General features: G+C 48.8%; 1 protein-coding gene across 6 annotated transcripts in view; it reads left to right on the top strand.

Moving 5' to 3' along the window:
* Positions 1–21,005, top strand: part of MSRA (methionine sulfoxide reductase A) — a 389,493-nt gene that overhangs the window by 356,054 nt on the left and 12,434 nt on the right. The window contains exon 6 of one of the 6 annotated variants that reach the window (XM_081495996.1): positions 256–589. The exons of the other annotated variants lie outside the window; for them this stretch is intronic. Coding sequence (XP_081352122.1) covers positions 256–510 — 255 coding nt within the window. The 3' untranslated portion in view covers positions 511–589. Of the gene's footprint in view, positions 1–255; positions 590–21,005 lie in introns of those variants that run through there. 6 annotated transcript variants of the gene reach the window in all.

The raw sequence follows: 21,005 nt of genomic DNA, 5'->3' as shown, positions 1-21,005 counted from the left end.
GTCTGCGATTTTGAATGCTTATTCTCTGGCCAGGAGATCGGTGGGGGGTGAGGATGGGTGCCAATTCTCAGAGCAAGGGACCCTGTTCAGTGTGGGGCATGTGGTTATCTGAGGTCCTCATGCAACAGTGCAGGAGGCACTGCAATAAAGGTGCAGGCAGAGGAGATACAAAGGTAGGAGTTGTCAGCATGTCAAGACTGGTTAAATGGGTTCTGCAGCCAAGGGAGTGAATTGTGAATTTTCTCCCCCACCCAGCGAGAGGTGTCCTATAAAATCAGGTCAAGGACTGAACATCGGCAGTTGCACAGACAGCAGAGGCAGAGGCACTTGCAGAGGAGACCCAGAGTGAACAGCAGCAGAGGAGAAAGAGGGGGTATCATGGAAGCCGGGGTTGGGGGTGTGCTCTTTAGGGATGCTGCCCCTCCCTTCGTCATCACCCTCAGTGGGCCCCGCCGATGGGAATTTCATGAGGGTGAGAGAGATGGACTGTATCATGTCAGTTCTTCTTAAAATTTCAGAACGTAGGTATCATTCAAGGGTACATTGTCTGTATCGCTGCCTACTTATTAAAAATAATGATGAACTAATACATATTGAGTTTCCTTTAATTCTCGTGTCTTCTGTGAGATAAGTATTATCGTCTGCAGTTTACAGATGGAGAAGCCAGAGCTCAGAGAGGTGAAATAACTCCCCAAAGTGAAAGAGGCAATCGAGATCTGTCTGATTCCTGGCTGTTCCAATGTCTCACATGATTTTTGCAGCAGTTACTTTTCTCTGACTAGACTTTGGGAAGGCAGCTAAGGAATTGGGATGGGAGAGGGTGGTGGCAGAGAAACATATGTTAATAACTAGAGGAGGAAAGGAAAGGGGTTTTGTAGGATGATGTGTTTCCATTGCCCACAACCAGACAGAACTTCTTCCCGAAGTTCAAGGCAATTCACTAGCACCCGTGCATGCACTAACAGCCTGGGTGACCGACTCTCCCAGGCCTCCCATGCTCCGCTCACCTTGTCCTTCCCCCACAGCCCAGCTCACCTGCCACGTCTGCTGCATCCCCTGCTTAGACCCCAGTCCCTCTCGCTTTTGTGGTCCCTTGGTTCCCAGCTGGACCACTTTCAGATTTTCCCAGAGTCCTTCTGACTTAAGAAAGCTCTGTGTCCGGGTTGGGCGTCTAGCCCCGTTGGAGTTTTGCTGTGAGGGAACCAGGGCATCAATGGGGAGGCGGCACGTCCAGACTGAGTGCAGGGGGTCCTCGGGTGGTCATGTGTTGGCAGCCTGGTGTTTCCTTGTGCAAAGGCAGGGGCCTGGCAGTTACCGGGTTAATGGTCCATCAAGGACAGATGAGCCTCTAACTAATCTGGTGAGCCGTCAGCTCTGACCAGGCTCATCTGTCAGGCTCCTCACCCTGTGGGTCTCTGAGCCCAGCTCTAGATCCTTCCCCCACCCATCCCCAGGGCCAGAGGCATCCAAGTGGGCACTAGTGATGAGACAGAGGGCAAAAGGAAAACTTCTGGTTAAACTGCATCCTTATACATCTGATCATGGTGGCATGATGATTTGAGAAACCTCTTAGATATTTATCAAGGCAAAGCAATAATTACAACAATAAAATGCCACCTTCCACTTATGTAGTGAGTTATGGTTGTCATACTGTTTTTGTACATTTATCTTTCTTGAGATTCCCAAGAGGTGTGGATATCAATTCCATTTTAAAGATGAAGAAGTGAAGGATACAAAATTACGTTTTAAAAACAACACAAGGGGCTGTTTTTGAAAGTGAATTCTACCCAGTCTTAAATGGAATTTGTGTTCTGGGCCTTCAAAACATGAAAACAGAGGGAAATAGTTCTCAAACTTACTTACCAATATTCTGACTCCATAGGGGTCAATGTTTATAAAGACATTAACCTAATTTTACATTGACTTTTTATTTCCCCCTCCAACCTTTACGCTATCTGTAACCCAACACAACCTAACCCAGTTAGAAAAGAGCTTTATTCATCATCACTGTGGCAGCAGGGACCCTGGGTTCCAGTCCTGCTCTGACACGGAGCGGGCTTGATGCTCCGGCATCTTCTGTTCCCATGTCTTCATCTGAAAATGGGAATCGTTCTTTAGACTGGCCTTGTCTGGGTGAAAGCTCTAGCCTGTCTTGAGCACAGCTTGGGACCCAGCAGACAGTGGTAGGTATCTGTGACTTTCTGGGTGATTAAACCAAAGTCATATCTTTAACAAAAACTCTAGAAAAATATCTTTCATCACTCACTGGGGATTCTGTGGACATTTTATTAGTAGTAAATCCAGAGGATTTGCTTGAGGTCCCATAAAGCCAGCAGTGCCGTGACAGAGATTGATGATGCTGAGGCCAGAAGAGGGGCGATTCCCAGGGTCACACCGCTGCTGTCTGAGCCCTGGTGAGCTAGACTCGGCAGCCCATTCTCTTTCCACTCGCCACACCGGACACCTAACGTCTGTCACCCACTGTCCCAGCCTGCCCTGCCCTTGAGCCCAGAAAGAGGAATTCGTGGCCTCATTTGTCCACGGCTTCATTTATCCCACGTCAAAGAAGCCGATGAAGCAGTGAGCGGGCAGATGGTAACAGCTTTAAAATACCGTGTTCCCTTTCCGAGGGCCTCGGGTCGCTGGCCTAGTTTTTTCGCAGGTCTGGTCATGCAGTGGACATGTCCTGATCTGTAGACACATCTGAAACATTTCCCTACATTTCGAAAGGTCAGTGCCTTAATCTTAGCTTTCAGACTTACGTATTTACAGGAACTCACTGCGTGAATGCAAAGTGCTCAGACAAGGTGAATCACAGCCTCGCCCATTGGCTTTGCAGCAGAAGGTTCGCCTCTGTGCAGGTAAAGTGGTCGAGGGTGGTCTTCCTGGGCGATAATCACAGTTGCTCGAGGCCTTCATGATGCGGGAGAGGCTGAGGGACCCTGCCTAGGCTGGCCCAAGCTGAGTGGGCAAACATCTGTCCCTGGCCCTCGTGAATTTCAGCTGTCTGCCCGCCAGGGCTTCCTTCCACCATGAATGATGCTCATACCTCCTGAATCCTTCTGCATTTAAACATGAAGGGATCATAGAGGCTGACTTCTTCCATGTACAGCTTGAGAAGTGGGAGGCCAGAGAGGGAAGGAGGCTTCCCTGAGACCACGCAGCTGGTCAGGGGGTCAGTGCTGGCCACCGAGTCCAGCCCAGCATCCCTCCCAGCTGGACCCTCCCACCTCCAACCTGCTCTCTGTCCTGAGCCCCACGTCCCGCCCTCGTCTCCCGCTCCTTCCCTCCTTCTGGGTCTGGCCATGATGCTCTTTGTTATTCTTAGATGTGCTCAGTAGCCAAGCAAACAATTAAGATTAAAAATTCACCTAGTGGCTGTGTGTGTCACTGTGAAAAGACGTCAGCCTTCCATCGGGGTGCAGGCCGCAGTCATCAATGTGCCCCCAGCCCCAGCGGTCCGTCTGTGATGTGAGGAGGCTCAGTCAGCCGACCTCAGGGGAACGCTCCCCTGCTGAGGAAGCATGGTGCCGGGCAGAGTTACACAGTGAGCCGAGCCAACCTCAGCGGCCCATCGCTACCCCCAGAGTCCCGGGAGGAGGGGTTGGGGGACAGAAAGCAGAGCCTCCCCCTGCCAGTGTTTCATCCAGGGCGTGAGGAGGCACTGGAGTCTCTTCTGCTTTTAGACCGAATGCGACATCAGCTTGAGGTCTGTGTCCTTCCCATTGGTCAGGCACGTTTTTACATGATTTTTCCATCAAACTTGCCATAATTGAGTTTTCAGACTTGAATCCAAAGTTGTGACAGCAAATCCTGCTGTAGAGTGGCGAGGCATTTCTTGGCTTTCGGTGAAAATGGGCTTTGTGGCCTGGGCAGAAGGTCTAGGCACAGTAATTCTGTGCATGACACATGCTGCCTTCCTGGGTGCTGTGTGAACAGTGCTGTGACCAGACATGGGATGCATGGTTATATATGCACAGACAGTATATGGAAATGTCCGTGCAGTAGATTACAGCACAGGAATGATAGCGTTTGGGACCAGCTAGCATGCAGCTGTCCTGTCTGGCTGGTGACCTGCATCAGGCAGCGTGAATCTCGAGGTGTCTGGTAAACCCATGGCTCTCACACACATGCAGTGATGTAGCTGACAGGTAAGCGTGCTGGTATCAAGCTGTGACACTTTGGGGACTGGCCCCTGGGTATCAGGTGTGCCTTTCTACAGGGCACCATGTAGGCTTCAGGCACGTACACATATCGGGCAGGCATGAAGATGACCCCTGGGTAGTTATGTGGTCTGCAGGCAGAGTGCTGTATGCATGGCCACATGGCTGGCCCCGGGCTCTGGTGTGGTGTAAGCTTCCTGCCATCAGTGGTGAAGTCAAGAATAGATGAGAGAGACCCCAAGATCACATGCACAGAGTTGGCGTTGCATTTCTAAGGAGTTGCTGTGAACTGTTAGCTAGATGGCATCTGTGTCTTGTGTATTTATAATAGCATTTAAATATTTTACCAGTCTTAATGGACTTCCCTGGTGGCTCAGTGGTAAAGAATCCACTTGCCAATGCAGGAGACTCAAGTTTGATCCCTGGGTCAGGAGGATTCCCTGGAGGAGGAAATGGCAACCCACTCCAGTGTTCTTGCCTGGATGATCCCATGGACACAGGAGCCTGGTGGTCCATGAGGTCGAAAAAGAGTCAGACACAACTGAGCAACAAAACAACAGCAATCTGTCTCATATATACACTACTGATACTATGTATAGAACAAATCATGAGATCCTACTGTATAGAACAGGAAATGCCACTCAGTGCCCTGCAGTGACCTCAATGGGAAGGCAATCCAAAAGAGAGGAGATATTTGTATACATATAGCTGATTCACTTTGCTGTATACCAGGATATTGTAAAGCAACTATACTCCAGTAGAAATCTAATCAAAAAATAGTTTACCAGTTTCTTCATCTTCCTTGTTACAATGAATTTTTCTCATTGACCTTTCCAAAACCAAAAGAGACTGCCCAATGTTTGTATTGTAGAAAAACATGTTAACACTAGGTGTCTGTATTTTTGGCAGCCAGGACCCTGTGGTCCCCAAATATAATAGTTTGTATTTTCAGAGAAATTATCCCAGAGTATCAGACCCTTTACCAGCTCAGGGGTTGTTGTTGTTGTTTAGTCGCTAAGTCATGTCCAACTCTTTGCAACCCCATGGACTGCAGCATGCCAGGCCTCCTGTCCCTCACCGTCTCCCAGAGTTTGCCAAGTTCATGTCCACTGAATCGGTGATGCTATCCATCCATCTCATCCTCAGTCGCCCTCTTCTCCTTCTGCCTCCAGTCTTTCCCAGCATCAGGGGAAGTCAACACAGGGCTATTAACCATAAATAGAGCTCCCTACTCTTCCTATCCCATCCTTTCTTCACCCAGGCCAAAAAAAGGGATTAGCGTTATATTAACTACAAAAAAATTGCTGATCATAGTAGGATTCACAAAACGATTATGCAAGTTTTCTTATTTGAATAGCACATTTTTAGTTCTTAAATCCCTTTTATAAATACCATCTCACTGCTTCTCTGAGCAGCCTTGCTTGAGTGGCAGAATTCACGCATCCGTTTTATGGATGGGGGAACCAAGGCTCAGAAGGTCAGTGGGACTTACCCAAAGTCACAGCTGCTAGGGGACAGAGTGATTCCTCAGCTAGCTCATGTTCCACACCTCCCACTGCTTTCAGTAATGAACCAGGACCTCTTCCTTTCAAATGGCATCAGTTACTTTCTAAATCATGTGTGTGCGTGTGTGCATGCTAAGTTGCTTCAGTCGTGCCCGACTCTTTGTGACCCCATGGACTGTAGCCCACCAGGCTCCTGTCCATGGAGATTCTCCAGGCAAGAGTACTGGAGTGGGTTGCCATTTCCTCCTCCAAAGGATCTTGCCAACCCAGGGATCAGACTCGCCTCCCTTACATCTCCTGCATTGGCGGGTGGGTTCTTTATTACTAGCGTCACCTAAATAATGTGTACTGAAGTACAAATGTGAATTGGCTTGCCAAATTTCTGTCTAATACTAGAGAGGTTGTTTGTTCAGAATTGAATCCAGAGTCCTTTCAATATTGTCCATACTTACTGATTGTAAATCAATGACCTGCAATTACAGACTCAATTCAGTCTAGCCACGAACTGAGTGTCTACCATGAAGACACTGCCTTTAGACCTAGGATATGAGGGAGGGTGGTGAGACCAGTAAGAACGGTTTCAGCTCCATCTCTGCCATCTAGGTGGCTTACATTCAAGTGGCAGAAACTAACACACACACACAGAGGCTCCTAGAGCAGTGTGATCAGTGTGCCATCCGGATAATCTTGATGCTCTAGGAACTTCAGGGTGCTCATGCCTAAGGGAGTGTCAAATTCCAACCCGGGAATTAGGAAGGCTGTCCAGAGGATGCTCCAGAGGAATGTGCCTCAAAAAATGAGTGAGATTTTTAACCAGACACAGAAGAGAGTGTGTGTATGTGTGTGTGTGCATGCGTGTGCCTCTGCGTGCACACACACATGTTCTCAAAGGGCCATGATGTACCCATGGGGAGAGGCAATGCATTTCGAGGAAGAGTAACCCACACAGGTGTGATTCTGGGCAGCAGCGTGTTCACTGGGGCAGAACCATGTGATGCACGTAGAATGAGCATGGGGAGTGAAAGGATCAAAATTGTAAAGTTTGGTTGAGGCCAAAATGCAGAGAACATATTTAGCCATAAACTAAATGTGCAGGGGGAGGACATGGCAAGGGGTGTGCTTGAGAAAAACCGCTCTGACAGTGGGAAGAGGAGCAGAGCAGAGGAGGCAGACGCTAGAGGTTGAGGCTGAGGCCAGGGTGAAGGGTCTGGCAGGTCCTGGCCGAGCAGGGCGAGCGTCTCAGCCTGGGGCGAGAAGCGTCCTTGCCGCCACCCCTCCGCTTGTAATGAGATGCTGCAAAGCCTATCAGCTAACCCTGGGTCCAGCCTGGCTACAGAAATAACCTCTGGGCAGAGGACAATTTTTGCCTAATTCTGAGAGTGTTTTTCAGCTTCTCTGAAATCTCCTTTACCACTCACTAACTGGGACCATTGGCCAGTTGGATTACGGGGACAAACAGGTGGTGGTGTTATGGAGGGTCTCCGTCCTTGGTACAAGTACCGACCTCCCTGGGGAGAGCACGCACGCAGTCAGCTGGGGCCGCTTTCTTCAGAATCATCCGTCCTTCATCTGGGAAGTCTCCTCCCCTCGCCAGTGCTTTTCTCTCTCCACATTGAGTGGCAAGGGCTCTGAAAGAAGATGGTGTGCTTCAGTGTGGGAAGATGCAACATTTCAGTAACTTCTCACGTTCCTGTGTTTGGAGCTTCCGTGCGATAAGAGGCTGTATCATTAAAGGAAAATACTATTTGGAGGAAAAGCAGATAAGCGTTCTAGCGAAAATGGGATTAGTTTTTGAAGATTATGCATTGAGGGCTCAGGTTGTGATCCCCTGAAAGAGTGTCCTGGCTGTTAAACCTTTGGGGAATGACTGTTGGTCATTTCAGATTGCCTGGAGTGAAGGACTTCAGGTGTGGGTTGAAGATAATTTAGGGATTATAACTTTCTAGATAATAATGTGTGTTTTTGACTGCTGAATGACCTTGTCTCTTAACCCAAAGGAGCTACCATTAGAAGTGCCCCAAGACCAGTAGCTCCAGGTAGACCTTTGAGGTTGTTAAGTGAATAGAATCACCCAAGCCTAGGGAATTGCGGATCTGGGGTAAGACCCTGAAACTGAGGTTCCAGCCCCTGTTGCCAGCATGCCCTGTTCAGTGGGGCCGCCATCACTTGAGGAACTGTGGCATTTTTCTTCGTAATACCACTTCCATTCTAGCGTAATGGCGACAGACTAGCGTAATGACTGGCTTGGCAAATTTGGGCAGTCTTTTCATCAAAGTGGTCCAACAGAGATGGAACCTTGGGCAAAGCCTTCCCTGACCCTCCCAGCCCAAGTAATTCAGCTGGATGTCAGGCTCTGAGGCATGACCTTGTGTTCTGATGCCCTAGTGGGCATCCAAACTGTGAACAGTCTAGAGCATCCACTTCTATGCTTTTGTGCCAGGAAATTGGTACAAGGGCTGCTCTTCCATCCCCAGACAGCTTGGAGACTATGTTCTATTCATCTGTGGAGTCCCATTTGTGGTTCTATCAAAACCTTACCAACTACCCAGGACTCTGTGATGTGCATGTGGGGTATGTGTGTTCTACCTTTGTCTCTTGGCTTGACCTTCCCTGTGTTTAGTCACTCAGTTGTGTCCAACTCTTTGCAATCCCACAGACTGTAGCTCGCCAGACTCCTCTACCTATGGAATTCTCCAGGCAAGAATACTGGAGTGGATTGCCATTCCCTTCTCCAGGCAATCTTTCCAATCCAGGAATCAAACCTGGGTCTCCTGCATTGCAGGCAGATTCTTCACCATCTGAGCCATGAGGGAAGCCCCTGACCTCCCCTGCTCCTGTTTTATTTGTGCGTTTGTGTGTGTGTGTGTGTGTGTGTGTGTGTGTGTGTGTGTGCGCGCTCAGTCACTTAGTTCTGTCTGACTCTTTGCAACTCCATGGAAGGTAGCCTGCCAGGCTCCTCTGTCCATGGGATTCTCCAGGCAAGAATACTGGAGTTGGAGTTGCCATTTCCTTCTCCAGAGGATCTTCCCAACCCAGGGATCAAACCCTCGTCTCCTGTGTCTCATGCATTGGCAGGCCAGTTCTTTACCACTGGGCCACCTGGGAAGCCCAAGCCACCTCTAATGCTTGGGGAATCAAGTGGAGGTACAAACAAACAAGTGACACATGTTTAGAAGCTACTTAACCTCCTCCTCCAAGGTCGTTACATTGACCCCAGTGCTTTTTTGGGGGTTAACAAATTTTGCTTGGATTGAGCTCATTTGAAATACAAGCTGCAAGAGGACACAGCTGTCGACATGCAGAGTCCATGGGGCTAGGTGGAGGGTGTGTGGAGAGGTTAGAACCGCCCAGGTGGGCAGCACCCTGGGGTGAACACCCTGGAGGGCATCTGCCACGTCCCCAAAGGCCAGGGTCCCACCTTTGGTGGTAGCTCAGATAGGGGCTGGCAGGTAACAGGTAACCTCTCAGTTTGAATTTGAGAGCTGTCTGCCAGTGACAGTTATTTTTTCTCCTACCAACTTCACGTTCTCTTGCTTCGGACTTCTGTTACTCCACACTGAATGTGAAGATGTTTCTAGAGTACCAGATAACTGGATTGAATAGCAATACAGAATCTTCCTTTGAAGAACTTTTTGTTTTCTCATAGTCTTCAGGACTTTTTGTTCCCATTGTTCTAAATTATCACAAGTGGAAAAAAAAAAGCAGAAGTAAAGTGAGCCCGTTGTGACAACTTGGCGAAGACGAGAAGTGGGCACCAGCCCTCTGTTCTCTCATGTCAATGTGGAAAGCCTTGAACTTGGGCTGTCACATCCCCACTACAAAAGGCAGTGTGGATTCAGCACAAAGTCAAGAAGTCTGGCTGTTACTCAGTGGCTTTCATCAGAGAAAAATCAACAAATGTGTAGTTTTGCCTAAAAATCCTCTTTGGAGTCTCTTAAAATTTTGGTGTCCTGTGTCCAGTGGTCTGTCCACAGTGATTATTTTCATCAACCCCTAACTGGTCTCCACTGCCCTTTCCAGCTTTAAAAAACTAACTCCCTTTCACTCCGTCCAAGGATCCCTCTTATAAAATTTCTGGCAAATGGTGAGCCCACCAGCCACCATTTAATCAGTTCTAAGACAGCTCATTCCACCACCGGGGACCTCTGTCTGAGGGGTTTCTTGCTTATAATGAAGTGGTTATATCCTGCCTTCATGGGGTCCCACTGGCCAGTCCTGGTCCCAGGTTTAGACCAGACAGAGCTGGTCTTCTCCCCTCTTCTAAAAGGGAACTTCCTTGGAGGGCAGCAGTGAAGTTCCCCTGGAGCCTCTACCCTTTTCTCCATTAAGGGTCCCCCAGAAGGTCTGACCTGTCCCTGTGAAGATCAGAGCCAGGTGCCCAGGCTGGGAGGATGGCCCTGGCACCTCTGCCTCCGTCGGGGGGAGATGCTGCCTGCTGCCAGCAAGTCCTCCACCAGCTGTTCTGCCAAAAATAAGTTCTCAGCTGCCGAGGGCTCATCTTTCCCGCTCCCCTTCTTCTCGGAAGCCGGGAGTCCAGCAGCCTGCCAGCTGGAGACTGGGGAGACTGGGGATTTTTTTTTTTTTTTCAGTTCAACTGAAAGGAAAGGCAGGATGGGGTTTTTCCTATTTTTTTTTTTTTTTAACCTTGTTATGTCAAGGCAGTTGTCTTGTTCTTCAGGGGAAAGAATGCCACCACCACCACTTCTGAATTTGCTTTTAAAATAGCCCTCGAAAGGGTAGGGCTGCGGGAGCGTCTCCACATCCTCGGGCAGGAGCCCCGCACAGGGCGTCGGACGTGGTAGGCTCCCACTCGAGTGAAGAGCTGGCTCTGGGAGAAAGCCTGGGAACTGAGCTCAGCTCAGCAGATCTGCTGCCAGCCTCAGGACTGATGAGCTGCCTGTTTGCACGGAGGATGTGAGCCGCTGCCCCAACAGTGGAATTCTCCATGGGCTGCAAAACTTGAAAGTGGGCACTTGAAGTCATTCCCCCCCCCTTTTTTTTTTTAAACAAATGAGTCTTAGCATCTGCTGGGTGTCAGACCCTGTGCTGTAGCTTCAGAGATGAAGACAAGGCAGTCCCCATCCTCATGTCTCTCACTGTCCAGGAAAGAAAGGGATGAGAGAAGGAACCAGCGAGGTCTTCCTGGGACAGGTGGTCTACAGGCATCCCCCTAGTGTTGGCACAGGCAGGACTGCAGTATGTCCTTGCGGAGATGGGGCTGGTAGTGGTGGAGGAACGTAGATTATTACCGTCATTGTGGTTGCAGCTAATAAACCATGCTGATAAATCACTTATGCATGGAGGTGAAATTCTGCTTTGCCCTGATGGTTTGGGGGGATGATCCAGAACTTGTCACAAAGGAGGTGATATTTGAGCTGTTTTGGAACAATAAGGTGGACAGTGGGGAGCACAGACTCTCCTGACAGAAGGAGAGTAATGCAAAGACAGGAGGGATAAACCAGGATATTTTGAGACTTCCCTGGCAGTCCAGTGGCTAAGACTCCACGCTCCCAACGCAGGGGGGCCCAGGCTTGATCTCTGGGCGGAGAACTAGATCTCACATACCGCAACTAAAGATCAGAGAGCCTGTGTGCTGCAACTAAGACCCGGGGCAGATAAATAAATATTCTAACCAAAAACAGGATATTTACGGGCAGCAGGGGTTCCGGCGTGACAGGGAGGCCTGACGTCAGAAAGAGTCGGACACAACTGAGTGACTGAACTGAGCTAGGGTTGCGGCGTATCTGAGGCAGTGTGTGTGTGTGTGTGTGTGTGTGTGTGTAGGGTGGAGAGGTGATAGACTGCCTTCCTAGATGGGGCATCTTTGAGGAACTCTGAGCAGCAGAGACCACATCAGACTGACCTGTCCCACGATCCCCCCTCCAGAGGAAGTGTCGGAGCTGGGCTGGCTGAGGGGGTCTGGGAGCAGGAGATGTTGACGGGTGAAAAGTGATGAGAGAGAGCCTGGATTAAGGCGGCCATGGAGAGAACAGAAAGGGGGAGATAGATTGAAGGGAAAAAGTCATAGATAAGATGGGGAGGATCGTGACCTGTTCTGTCTGTGTGTGGGGGTAGTGATGATAAACAGCAAGGTCATGAGGCCTGGAGCTGGGGCTGACAGGAAGGTTTTCCCTTGTGTGGCTGGCATTGGAACCGAGAAAGGGAAACCAGGAGTGGGAACAGATGTGGGAGAACAGAGAGAATTATGTTATCTGTGATGACTTTGAATAGTGCACCTGCTTTTGGGGGGCTATGGCCCGGAGGCAATAGTTATCTGGTTGGACGATGTTGGGGATGGGCCGTTGTCAACCTTTGGGAGCAGCCACGGTACTGATGTGGCAGCAGAATGAAAAGGATATGCGACAGTATTGAAAAGGAAGGCTGAACCTTCACATGTTTGGTCAATTGATTTTTGACAAGAGTGTCGAGACCATTCCATGGGGCAAAAGACAGTCTTTTCAACAAAGAGCACTGGGAAAACTGGATGTCCAGTTCTGTGACTGAAAGTAAGGGCAAAAGAATGAAGTTCCCTTACCCTGCATATAAAAATTAACTCAACATGGATTAAAGACCTAGTATTCAGAGCTAAAGCTATAAAACTCTTCGAAGAAAACAGAGGAAAATCTTCACTGGATCTTTTTCAGTGGATTTAGTGCAGATCTGCATTGGATTGGGCAATAATCTCTTGGCTGTCACAACAAAAACACAGGCAACAAAAGAAAAATAAATTGGACTTCACCAAGATTTAAACCTTTCATGCATCCAGAGACACAGTCAGTGAAGTGAAAAGCCAACCAGCAGAAAGGGAAGGAGACCCTGCCACAGAGGGTCTCCTGGTGGATTGCCAAGCTACTTTACAAAGGATAACACAGTGTTACCTTGGGGTGGAATTTGTTACTTTGCTTTGCAAGATGAGTCAGTAGGGAATTTTCCAGACTTGAGTTTAAGCCCAGAGCTATGTTTTCCATACCCTGCGTGATCCTGACAATGGTGGGTTGGGGGGTGGGAGGTGGGGGATGAGTGTGTTCCTCCTTCCTTTGTTGCTGAGAAGCAGAGAGCCGACCACGCCTTTCATGTCCTTGGCCCCTGAGCCCATGGCTGAAGCATGTACCTCCCAAGTAACGAAGTGGTTTCAAGTATCTGAAAACCGCAAGAGAAAACAGCTTCTGAGCGACCACAAGTCACCAAGTCCTTGCACTTGAGCCAGGGCCCCCCATCCCACAGGGCTCTGGGGTTTGTCCTCCGTACATAGAAATCTGGAGAATCTTGTTTACCAGCCGCTCACAAGTTAGAAGCCACTGATTCAAACGTCTCAGGATTGGATTGAGGATGGCCCTCTGAAGGCATCAGTGAAGCTTCTGGAAGTTTGGCAGCCTGAGTGGAAAGAAACACCAGCCGGCAGACCAGGGGAAGCAGGTGTGAAGATTCCAGAAGCAAGGTGCCTCGCTGTGTGATGTCCCAGGAGAAAAAGGACGTGGACCAGCCAACAAGAAGTCCTGCCGTGAAAGGGTGGGATGGCGCCTCACAGGATTTAGCAGACTAACGGAGCAGCAGCTACAAGTGACCAGCACCTAAGACACATTGTTGTTCAATCGTGAACAACCCCATGAACTGTAGCACACCAGGCTCCGCTGTCCTTCACCATCTCCCAGTTTGTCCAAGTTCGTGTCCATTGAGTCAGTGATGCCATCCAACAATCTCATCCTCTCTCTCCCCCTTCTTCTTTTGCCTTCAATCTTTCCCAGCATCAGGGTCTTTTGCAAGGAATCAGCTAAGACATAACAGACTTAAAGGCATGGTCGGCAGGGGAGTGCATAACTCACTTTGGAAAGCTTTTTGGTGAAAAGTGATCATAGTAAAGGTTTTCATTTCATCTTACTGAAGTTCACTTGGTTTACCTAAAAGAAGATGCTTCAGAGGACTCAGCCCTGGACCGTGTCCCCCTCTGATGTTCCTCATCCCAGCCCTTGGCTCACTGCAGCCCCCCTGACATGGAGGGGACGTCTCCCTGCCAACGGGGCCAGGAGAGTAGAGTGTCACTGCCTTCCCTGACAGGCAGAGAGGCAGAGACCCTCGCGTAGGAGTCTCACACTCACAGCCCCAGGGGAGAGTCACCCCCAGAAGTTCTCTCTTCCCAACAGGAATCCTGAATGCGTTTTTCCCTCGGCCCCCGTGACAGGCGACAGTCACACCCGGTGCCAGGGAGGAAGGACACGGGTGTTCCTTCTGTCCTGCCCGCGCAAGGAAGCAATGAACAGCGCGGGGTGTCATCACATCCCCTCTGAACTGGGATGGGCTTCAAAGTGAGCAGTTGGCATTTCTGCGGGGACAGGCCACGCTCCCTGCCATCAGCCATCGGGGTGGGGCCGCTCCCCTCCCTCACCTCCGATCTGCCGTCTGCAGCTGTTTCTGGCAGGTGCTTGGGCTCTCCGCGGCAGATGGTGACCAAAACGGGCCACTTGGCAGGGCCTACCACACGCCGCCCTCCACCACACACTGATGTGTATACAAACACACGTCCGAGCGTGGCTTTGTCCTAAAGGACCACCTGGGGGTCCAGGTGACGCCAGAGGGTTCATTCCAGAGGACGCCATTGGTCCCTGGGCCCTTCCCCTCCGCCTGAGACCCTTGGTGTTTGGCCACCAGGCTGGAAACAGCCCGGGACCGGCCCCAGACACAGCTGTCTCCCTCCTGCACCCAGCAGCCCAGTGACTCCTCGCTGGTGTGTTTGCCCAGCGTTCTGCCCACTTCCCCAGGGCACCCCGCGAGGCTTCAGGCTGAGCCTGATGAGACCCACGGAGGCCAGGCTGCTGTGCCCGCATCGCAGGACTTCAGAGCAGAGGCTGCACCCCGAGGTGCTCCTGCTGTCTGTATCCCAGAGCACAGTCCTGTGGACATAGGCTAGGGACACCCGGGGCGGGTGTCCCAAATGCACTCGGAGTGTCATCCTTGTGAAACAGTGGGACACGTCTCTGCCCTGTGCCGGGGACAAGACACACAGCTCACCATCAGAAGGGAGCCAGGGGGACTGAGCAGTGGGCGCTTCCCAGGGTCCCTCTGCACCTGAGTGGAGAGCCGCCCACTGACAACATGTCGCACCCCCCCCCAGAGGAGCAGGGCCACCCCCAGCCCGCAGGGTTCCTGCCCGTGGCCTCCAGAAGCCCCCCGCACTGTGTTTGGGCTGCTCTTTCTAAACGGCTAACCAGCCAAGGCAACCAGATGAGGTGACATCTGGCTTGAGACCGCTGCCAAGTCACTGCTGCTCCATCCCTGGCAGGAAGGAGGTGAGCTCTTTGTGCCAGATTCTTAAAGAGAGAGAGAGAATAAAACCGTGTGTTCCATGCCCCACATTTTTTCTTCTTTTTATACCCTGACACCTCAGCTGTCAGTTTTTCTTTCCCTGGTACTTGGGCTCAACGGACCCAATATCCATTAACTGTTTAGAGAGGACTCTTACCACCTGATGGGGATCAAAGCACTGGAGTAGATGATGTGAATGGGGCCAGCATGGCGAGATTTAAAGGTGAATTCTGAGGGAAATGCTGGTTAAAGAATCCACCTGCCAGTGAAGGAGACACCGGAGATGTGGGTTCAATCCCTGGGTCAGAAAGATCCCCTGGAGGAGGAAATGGCAACCCACTTCAATATTCTTGCCTGGAGAATCCCATAGACAGAGGAGCCCCGCAGGCTACAGTCCATGGGGTCACACAGAGTCGGACACAACTGCGTGCACAGGCGTGCGCACACACATGTGAGCACACGCATATGCATGATGGCTGGTAAGGGACAGAGGGTAACAGAGGGCAGCCATCCGGTGTTTGCCATGGAAGGAAGGACCATGTTCCCTGCCTTTTCACAGTATGTCGGAGAAACATTAGCAATTTTCACTGTATCCCATTCTTTGTGGAGTGACAGGAACAGCCTGGTGCCTGTGGGCCAGGCTGGAACTGGAAACAAGATTCATCCATTTGCATCGGGCAGGGCAGCTAGAGAAAGTCCAACTGGCAGGCCAAGTAAGGTACTGAACAGTCATGTTAGCTTGTCAGCTGTGTGACCTTGGGCAGGTTCCTTAACCTCTCTGAGACTCTGTCATCCATCTGGAAAATGAGACATTTTGTGAATGTCCAGCAAACACCTCTGTGAGGTGATATCCTCCTTTGTATTTTTAGAGATGAGGACATTGAGATACAGACAGGATAAGGGACCTGGCCAGGTCACGCAGGTAAGTGGGGGTAGCCTGATAAGAAGTGAAAGGACAGAAAGGGGAGAGGTGGCATGGGGGTGCCCAGGGGGAGACAAGCTGGAGCTTATCTCAGGAAGGCCAGACAGCAGATCTGGGCAGCACACCCAGGGTGTGTTGGCCCTCTCTCCTCCGCACTGGCCACTAGACCTTGCTTAATTATATTCAAGGCACCCACTTTTCCTTCTTGGCGTCAGTTAAGCTGATACCATACTCCCAAACACAAGAATGTGTTATTTCTTTTATGCATGTGAGCCGCGTCTCCCCTGCTCTGCACTCGTTCCTTTGATTTTTTTGCAGCATACAGGGGCTTTCTTTATCTCTTTGAAACATCTTGTTTGGACCTACTTTTACGGCCAGCTGAGAACTCCTTGAAAGACATCCAGTTCAAGGAACCAAGGTGGGATTCATGCTGAGGGCGGCCTTGAGTCCTGCCTTGTCACATGTGACATTTGCTTTGTGTGGTTGGTGAATGCAGCGGAGCCGTGTATTTCACAATGTGAAGGTTGACATACCATCCCCAGCCTTTCACCAGTTCCCTTCAGCTCCAGATCAGGGCGGGGGATAGATTCGAGGATCATGGCCTGAGTCAGCAGGCCCAGGGTCGGGGGGAAGGAGGGGAAGAGGGTGTGCTATGGTCGACAGTGCAGGCAGAGGTTGGCGCTGGCGCCGCCTGGGAAGCGTTGATGACGACAGAGTGGACTCGTGCCGCGTTCAGGACAAAGTGTCAGGGTTTGCTCGATGAGTGTGATTTGCTCGGAGACGTCAGCAAGGAGAGAGTTGACAATGACAGTGAGAAGTAAAGTTTGGGGAATAGGTGGCTGCTTCTGTCGGGAATTCAGAGAGAGCGAGCAGGAGAAGACGAACGCCCTTGGGAGACAGAAAAGAAAGACTGCAGTTTGGGGTGTGGTGTGTCTGAAGCTCTGGGAGGGTGTGTGGCAGGATTCAGTAAGCAAGAGAAGGGTCTGGCTCCCCCAAAGTACGGCAAGTGAGTCGTCCTTGGTCTACACAGCGCAGCATCTGGAGTGTAGGATGGTTTTTATTTCTATCAGAATTCTTGCATGCTCCTTGCACTTCTATTTTATGCCTCTTCTGTCTCCTGTGGTGATTGCATTCTGAATCCAGATCCGATATTGATTCTGGCAGTTTTGCCAAGGAGCCCTTAAATCTTTAAGCTACTCTGGCCATGCAGAGGTTCCTTGAGTGGATTAATGATTGTAAAAAAAAAAAAAAAAAGAGCCGATAGATACAAAAATTCTTTCTCCAAAGCAGTGGACACACTGACAAGCTCTGTTTCAGGGGTGATCATGAGAGGAGCAGTGTGGCAGACAATCTGTGTCATCACAGGCAGGGAACTAGTTTAATGACAGGACTCAAAAGCCAGAGATAAATGGCCCCATCTCTGGGAAGAAAAGTATCAAAACTGAGGTTCTCAGAAGCATGAAGATCTGACATTAATTGGACCAGTCCCTAACTTACATCTTTATAGTGATATTCAACAGGGAATATATTTTTAAAAATCCAAGTGTTTTTGTTGTTGTTGTTCAGTCGTGTCTACACGTGAGTAAGTCGTGTCTGACTCTTTGCAACTCCGTGAACTATAGCACACCAGGTTTCCCTGTCCTTCACTGTCTCCTGGAGTTTGCTCAAACTCATGTTCATTGAGTCAGTGACACCATTCAACCATCTCATCCTCTGTCACCCCCTTCTCTTGCCTTCAGTCTTCCCCAGTATCAGGGTCTTTTTTCAGATGAGTCGGCTCTTCACATCAGGTAGCAAAAGTATTGGAGCTTCAGCATCAGTCTTTCCAATGAATATTGGAACTGATTTCCTTCAGGATTGACTGGTTTGATCTCCTTGTTATCCGAGAGACTCTCAAGAGTCTTCTGCAGCACCAAATTTTTAGATGAAGTTAATTTCTTCCATCATGTTGAAAACATACAATATAAATATTCTACCATGGTATATTGTCAATGGACCTGAAATACGTTTTAGTTCATAAGAAGGCAGCCACAGTGAGTGGTTAAGAGCAAGGACTCAGGAGTGGGGCTGTCTGGGTTTGAATCCTGGTCCCTGCCTCTTCTCTGTGCTGAGTCCAAGGGGCTGTTATGAGGATGGTGCATGTAATGCATGCAGGATGGTGCCTTGCACAGAGTAAGGGCTCCAGGCATGTCAACTCTCAGCTCCTCTTCATCTCTGCCCTGCCCCTTACATCCACATTCTCTTCCTCGCCTACCAGAAACACAGGATTTTCTATGGGGTCTTTATAAACTTTCATCAAGATATCTCTTCTTAGAGAAAATCAAAGGGAAAGAGATTATCCCCCGAGACCTGTGTCCAGGTTCTCCCCAGGGGAACTGCCAGTGTCCTGCATGGTGTCCCACGGCAATGCTCAATGCTCGTGCATGAACGGAGCCCCAGCGCTCTGGTGCAGGAAGTCTGGTTCCTGGGCTGCCTCCCAAGTACTGAAAACCCGTGTGACTTGTAAAATGTGAAGTCACTCGTCAGATGTGACAAGGAAAGGGTGAAATGAGACTTCAGTTAGTAGGCTCCGGTTTTCCCACCTTCTCTGGGCATAATCCTACCACCTTCCCCAGTGGGACATACCAAGGGCTCAAAAAAGATTATGTTGTTGTTCAGTCGCTAAGTCGTATCCGACTCTTTGCAACCCCATTGACAGCAGCACACTCCCCAAAAGATCATAACATCTTCAGAGTAACTCACGGCATATGAGCAGTGCTGCTGGGATGGGATGTGTAACCTCATCCATTCCTCAAAAGGAGATCACTTCATCCCCATTTTGCAGAAGAGACGGCCAGGTCTCAAGGTCACGTGGTTTGGTTGAGCCAAGAATAGAATTCAGACCCCTCTTGTCACTCTTGTCTATATAAAGTGATCTATCTACTTGAGAACCCCTGAGATATTATCAAGAAGTTTTGAAACAGAGCGCCTCTTTAAATACATAGCCTGTCGTCTTACTTCCAGGTAACAATGGCTCAGATCACCTTCACCGGAAAGCGTGTGGGTTCTGTGGCGGCGTTACCACACTGAAGTTGTATAATTAGCTTATGCTCCTGCCATTTTCTCTCAAGGGAGTTCCAGTTCTCCCACTGGTTCTAAGGCTTAAAGAAAATTAAAATTATGCTTCGGCAAAGAACACCCATAGCCTATCTTGGATTCCTTCTTTTTTTATGTTTCTGTTTCTTTTCTCTCTCCTTTGCTCCCTTCCTTTCTTCTTTTGAAAAAAAAGAAAAACAACCCTGACTATACTTCATTGCTAAGAAGCTTAAACAGCCTGAATAGAGTCTTCTTTAATCCAGACCCCTCCGTCTTGTCTCCACTGAGGTGTCATTTGTTCCTTTGTGATTGTGTTAGGAATTAGGAGCACTGAAGAGGCAAGGGTCCTCCCATGATGGCAGCTTAGAAGTTGAGATGCAGTTGCCGGAAACTAGGAGACAGCGTAGGCTCATCACCTCCAGCCTCTGGACTGCACACTGACAGTATCACAGGGAACAGCCTTTTGTGGGCCATCTTCCCATTTGCTTGCACTGTGTCAGCTTTAAGCCTTAGAGGAAACCAACAAAAGCTTCTTTTCTTTCTTTCTTTAGCATCATCATATATTCTCTGCCATGCGAGGCTGGAAGCAAAAGCATTAAAGTAAAATATATCTTAAATGCATTTCCTCTTAGAGCTTTTATTTTACTTCATAGTCCCATTTTTAGTTTCCTTTGGTAATAAAAAAAAAAAAAGCCCAATCATTTCATTCTTAGCCCTAGACAATACAGTGCGAGGTTATACATATTGCAGCCCTGGGGAGAATTTCTGCTTGCAAGCTGGCCAGCCTGTTTGCAGTTGACAGATGTAACCTACTCCAGGGCAGAGAAAGTCTCAAGGGAGGTTTTAATTTCTTAATATTGAAATGAGCACAACTTTTATTGTCTTAATCAGTGAATAAAAAAACAATAAAATTGCTAAGTCTCATTTTTTTTTAAACTCAATGTAAGAGGATTTTAAGAAATTGCAATTGCTTTTTAAGTTACTGTTGAAAAGTTAATTTTCTCTGTGTTTGAGAAAATTCTTCCAGCAGTTCTGCAGATAGATAGTTGTACCACAATGATGTGAAACGTTCTTGGGGGTTTGGTGTGGATGCCACTCCTCAGTAGGGAAAAGGTGTGTGCTAAGGTGTGCAGAGTGAGTGTGCTTGTCTTTGAAGAGAACATGACTTGGCTTTCATCATGTTTCATGAGCTGAGGATCCAGGCGTATCCATTTAAAATTGCAGCAGAAATCTTTTAATGCAAACTGCATTCTTCCAGAATTTATGCTATTTTTGTCAAGGGGCTCTATAGAGGAACATTTCTGACTATGAATAAAGAAAAAATTTTCTGATGGTAATTAGTACCTTTTATAAAGTCCTAATGAACGTGTTTCAACTGTTTGTCTGAACAAATAATTTTCTACAAACAAAGCTGACGTATTACATGCAGTCGTTTTTACGTATTTCTTAATTTAATCCAACCTAAGACACATTTCTTAAAAATGAGGGTTCACCAGTTGCTGGGGCCATATGTGAGTCAGTTGTGGTTCCCTGGTACCTTGTACAGTGGTTTCAGAAGGACAGAATAGGTGTTTCTTGCACTAAATTGAAAAAGAAAATTGCTTAAGGAGCTGTGTGTGTATATGTGGATATATATTTATATAGAGAGATATAGATACCATATGCAAATAAAATATGAAACAGCACCTTACAGATAGAGAGCCAAGATGCTCAGTGGGAGCACAGCAGGGTTTCAGGGCAGAGGTTGTGCACTTGAAATCAAAACTCAGTTTTGAAATATATAAAGAATCCTCAAAACTCAACAATAGGAACAAATAAATCAGTTTCAAAAACAGGTAAAAGATTGGAACAGACACTTCACCACAGAAGATATACAGAAGGCAGATAAGAACATTAAAATATGCTTAATGTTATTGTTCATTAGGGAAATGCCAATTACAACTGCACTGGAAGACTGCTACCCACCAGTCAGAATGACTAAATTAAAAAATAATGGCAGTACCAGGTGCTGACAAGATGCAGAGCAGTAGGACCTCTCAA

This window comes from Giraffa tippelskirchi, chromosome 1, assembly GCF_054371585.1.
Source record: "Giraffa tippelskirchi isolate mGirTip1 chromosome 1, T2T-mGirTip1v1.2.pri, whole genome shotgun sequence".
In the NCBI taxonomy this organism is placed as follows: Eukaryota; Metazoa; Chordata; class Mammalia; order Artiodactyla; family Giraffidae; genus Giraffa; species Giraffa tippelskirchi.
This window is presented reverse-complemented; position numbering and strand designations above follow the sequence as displayed.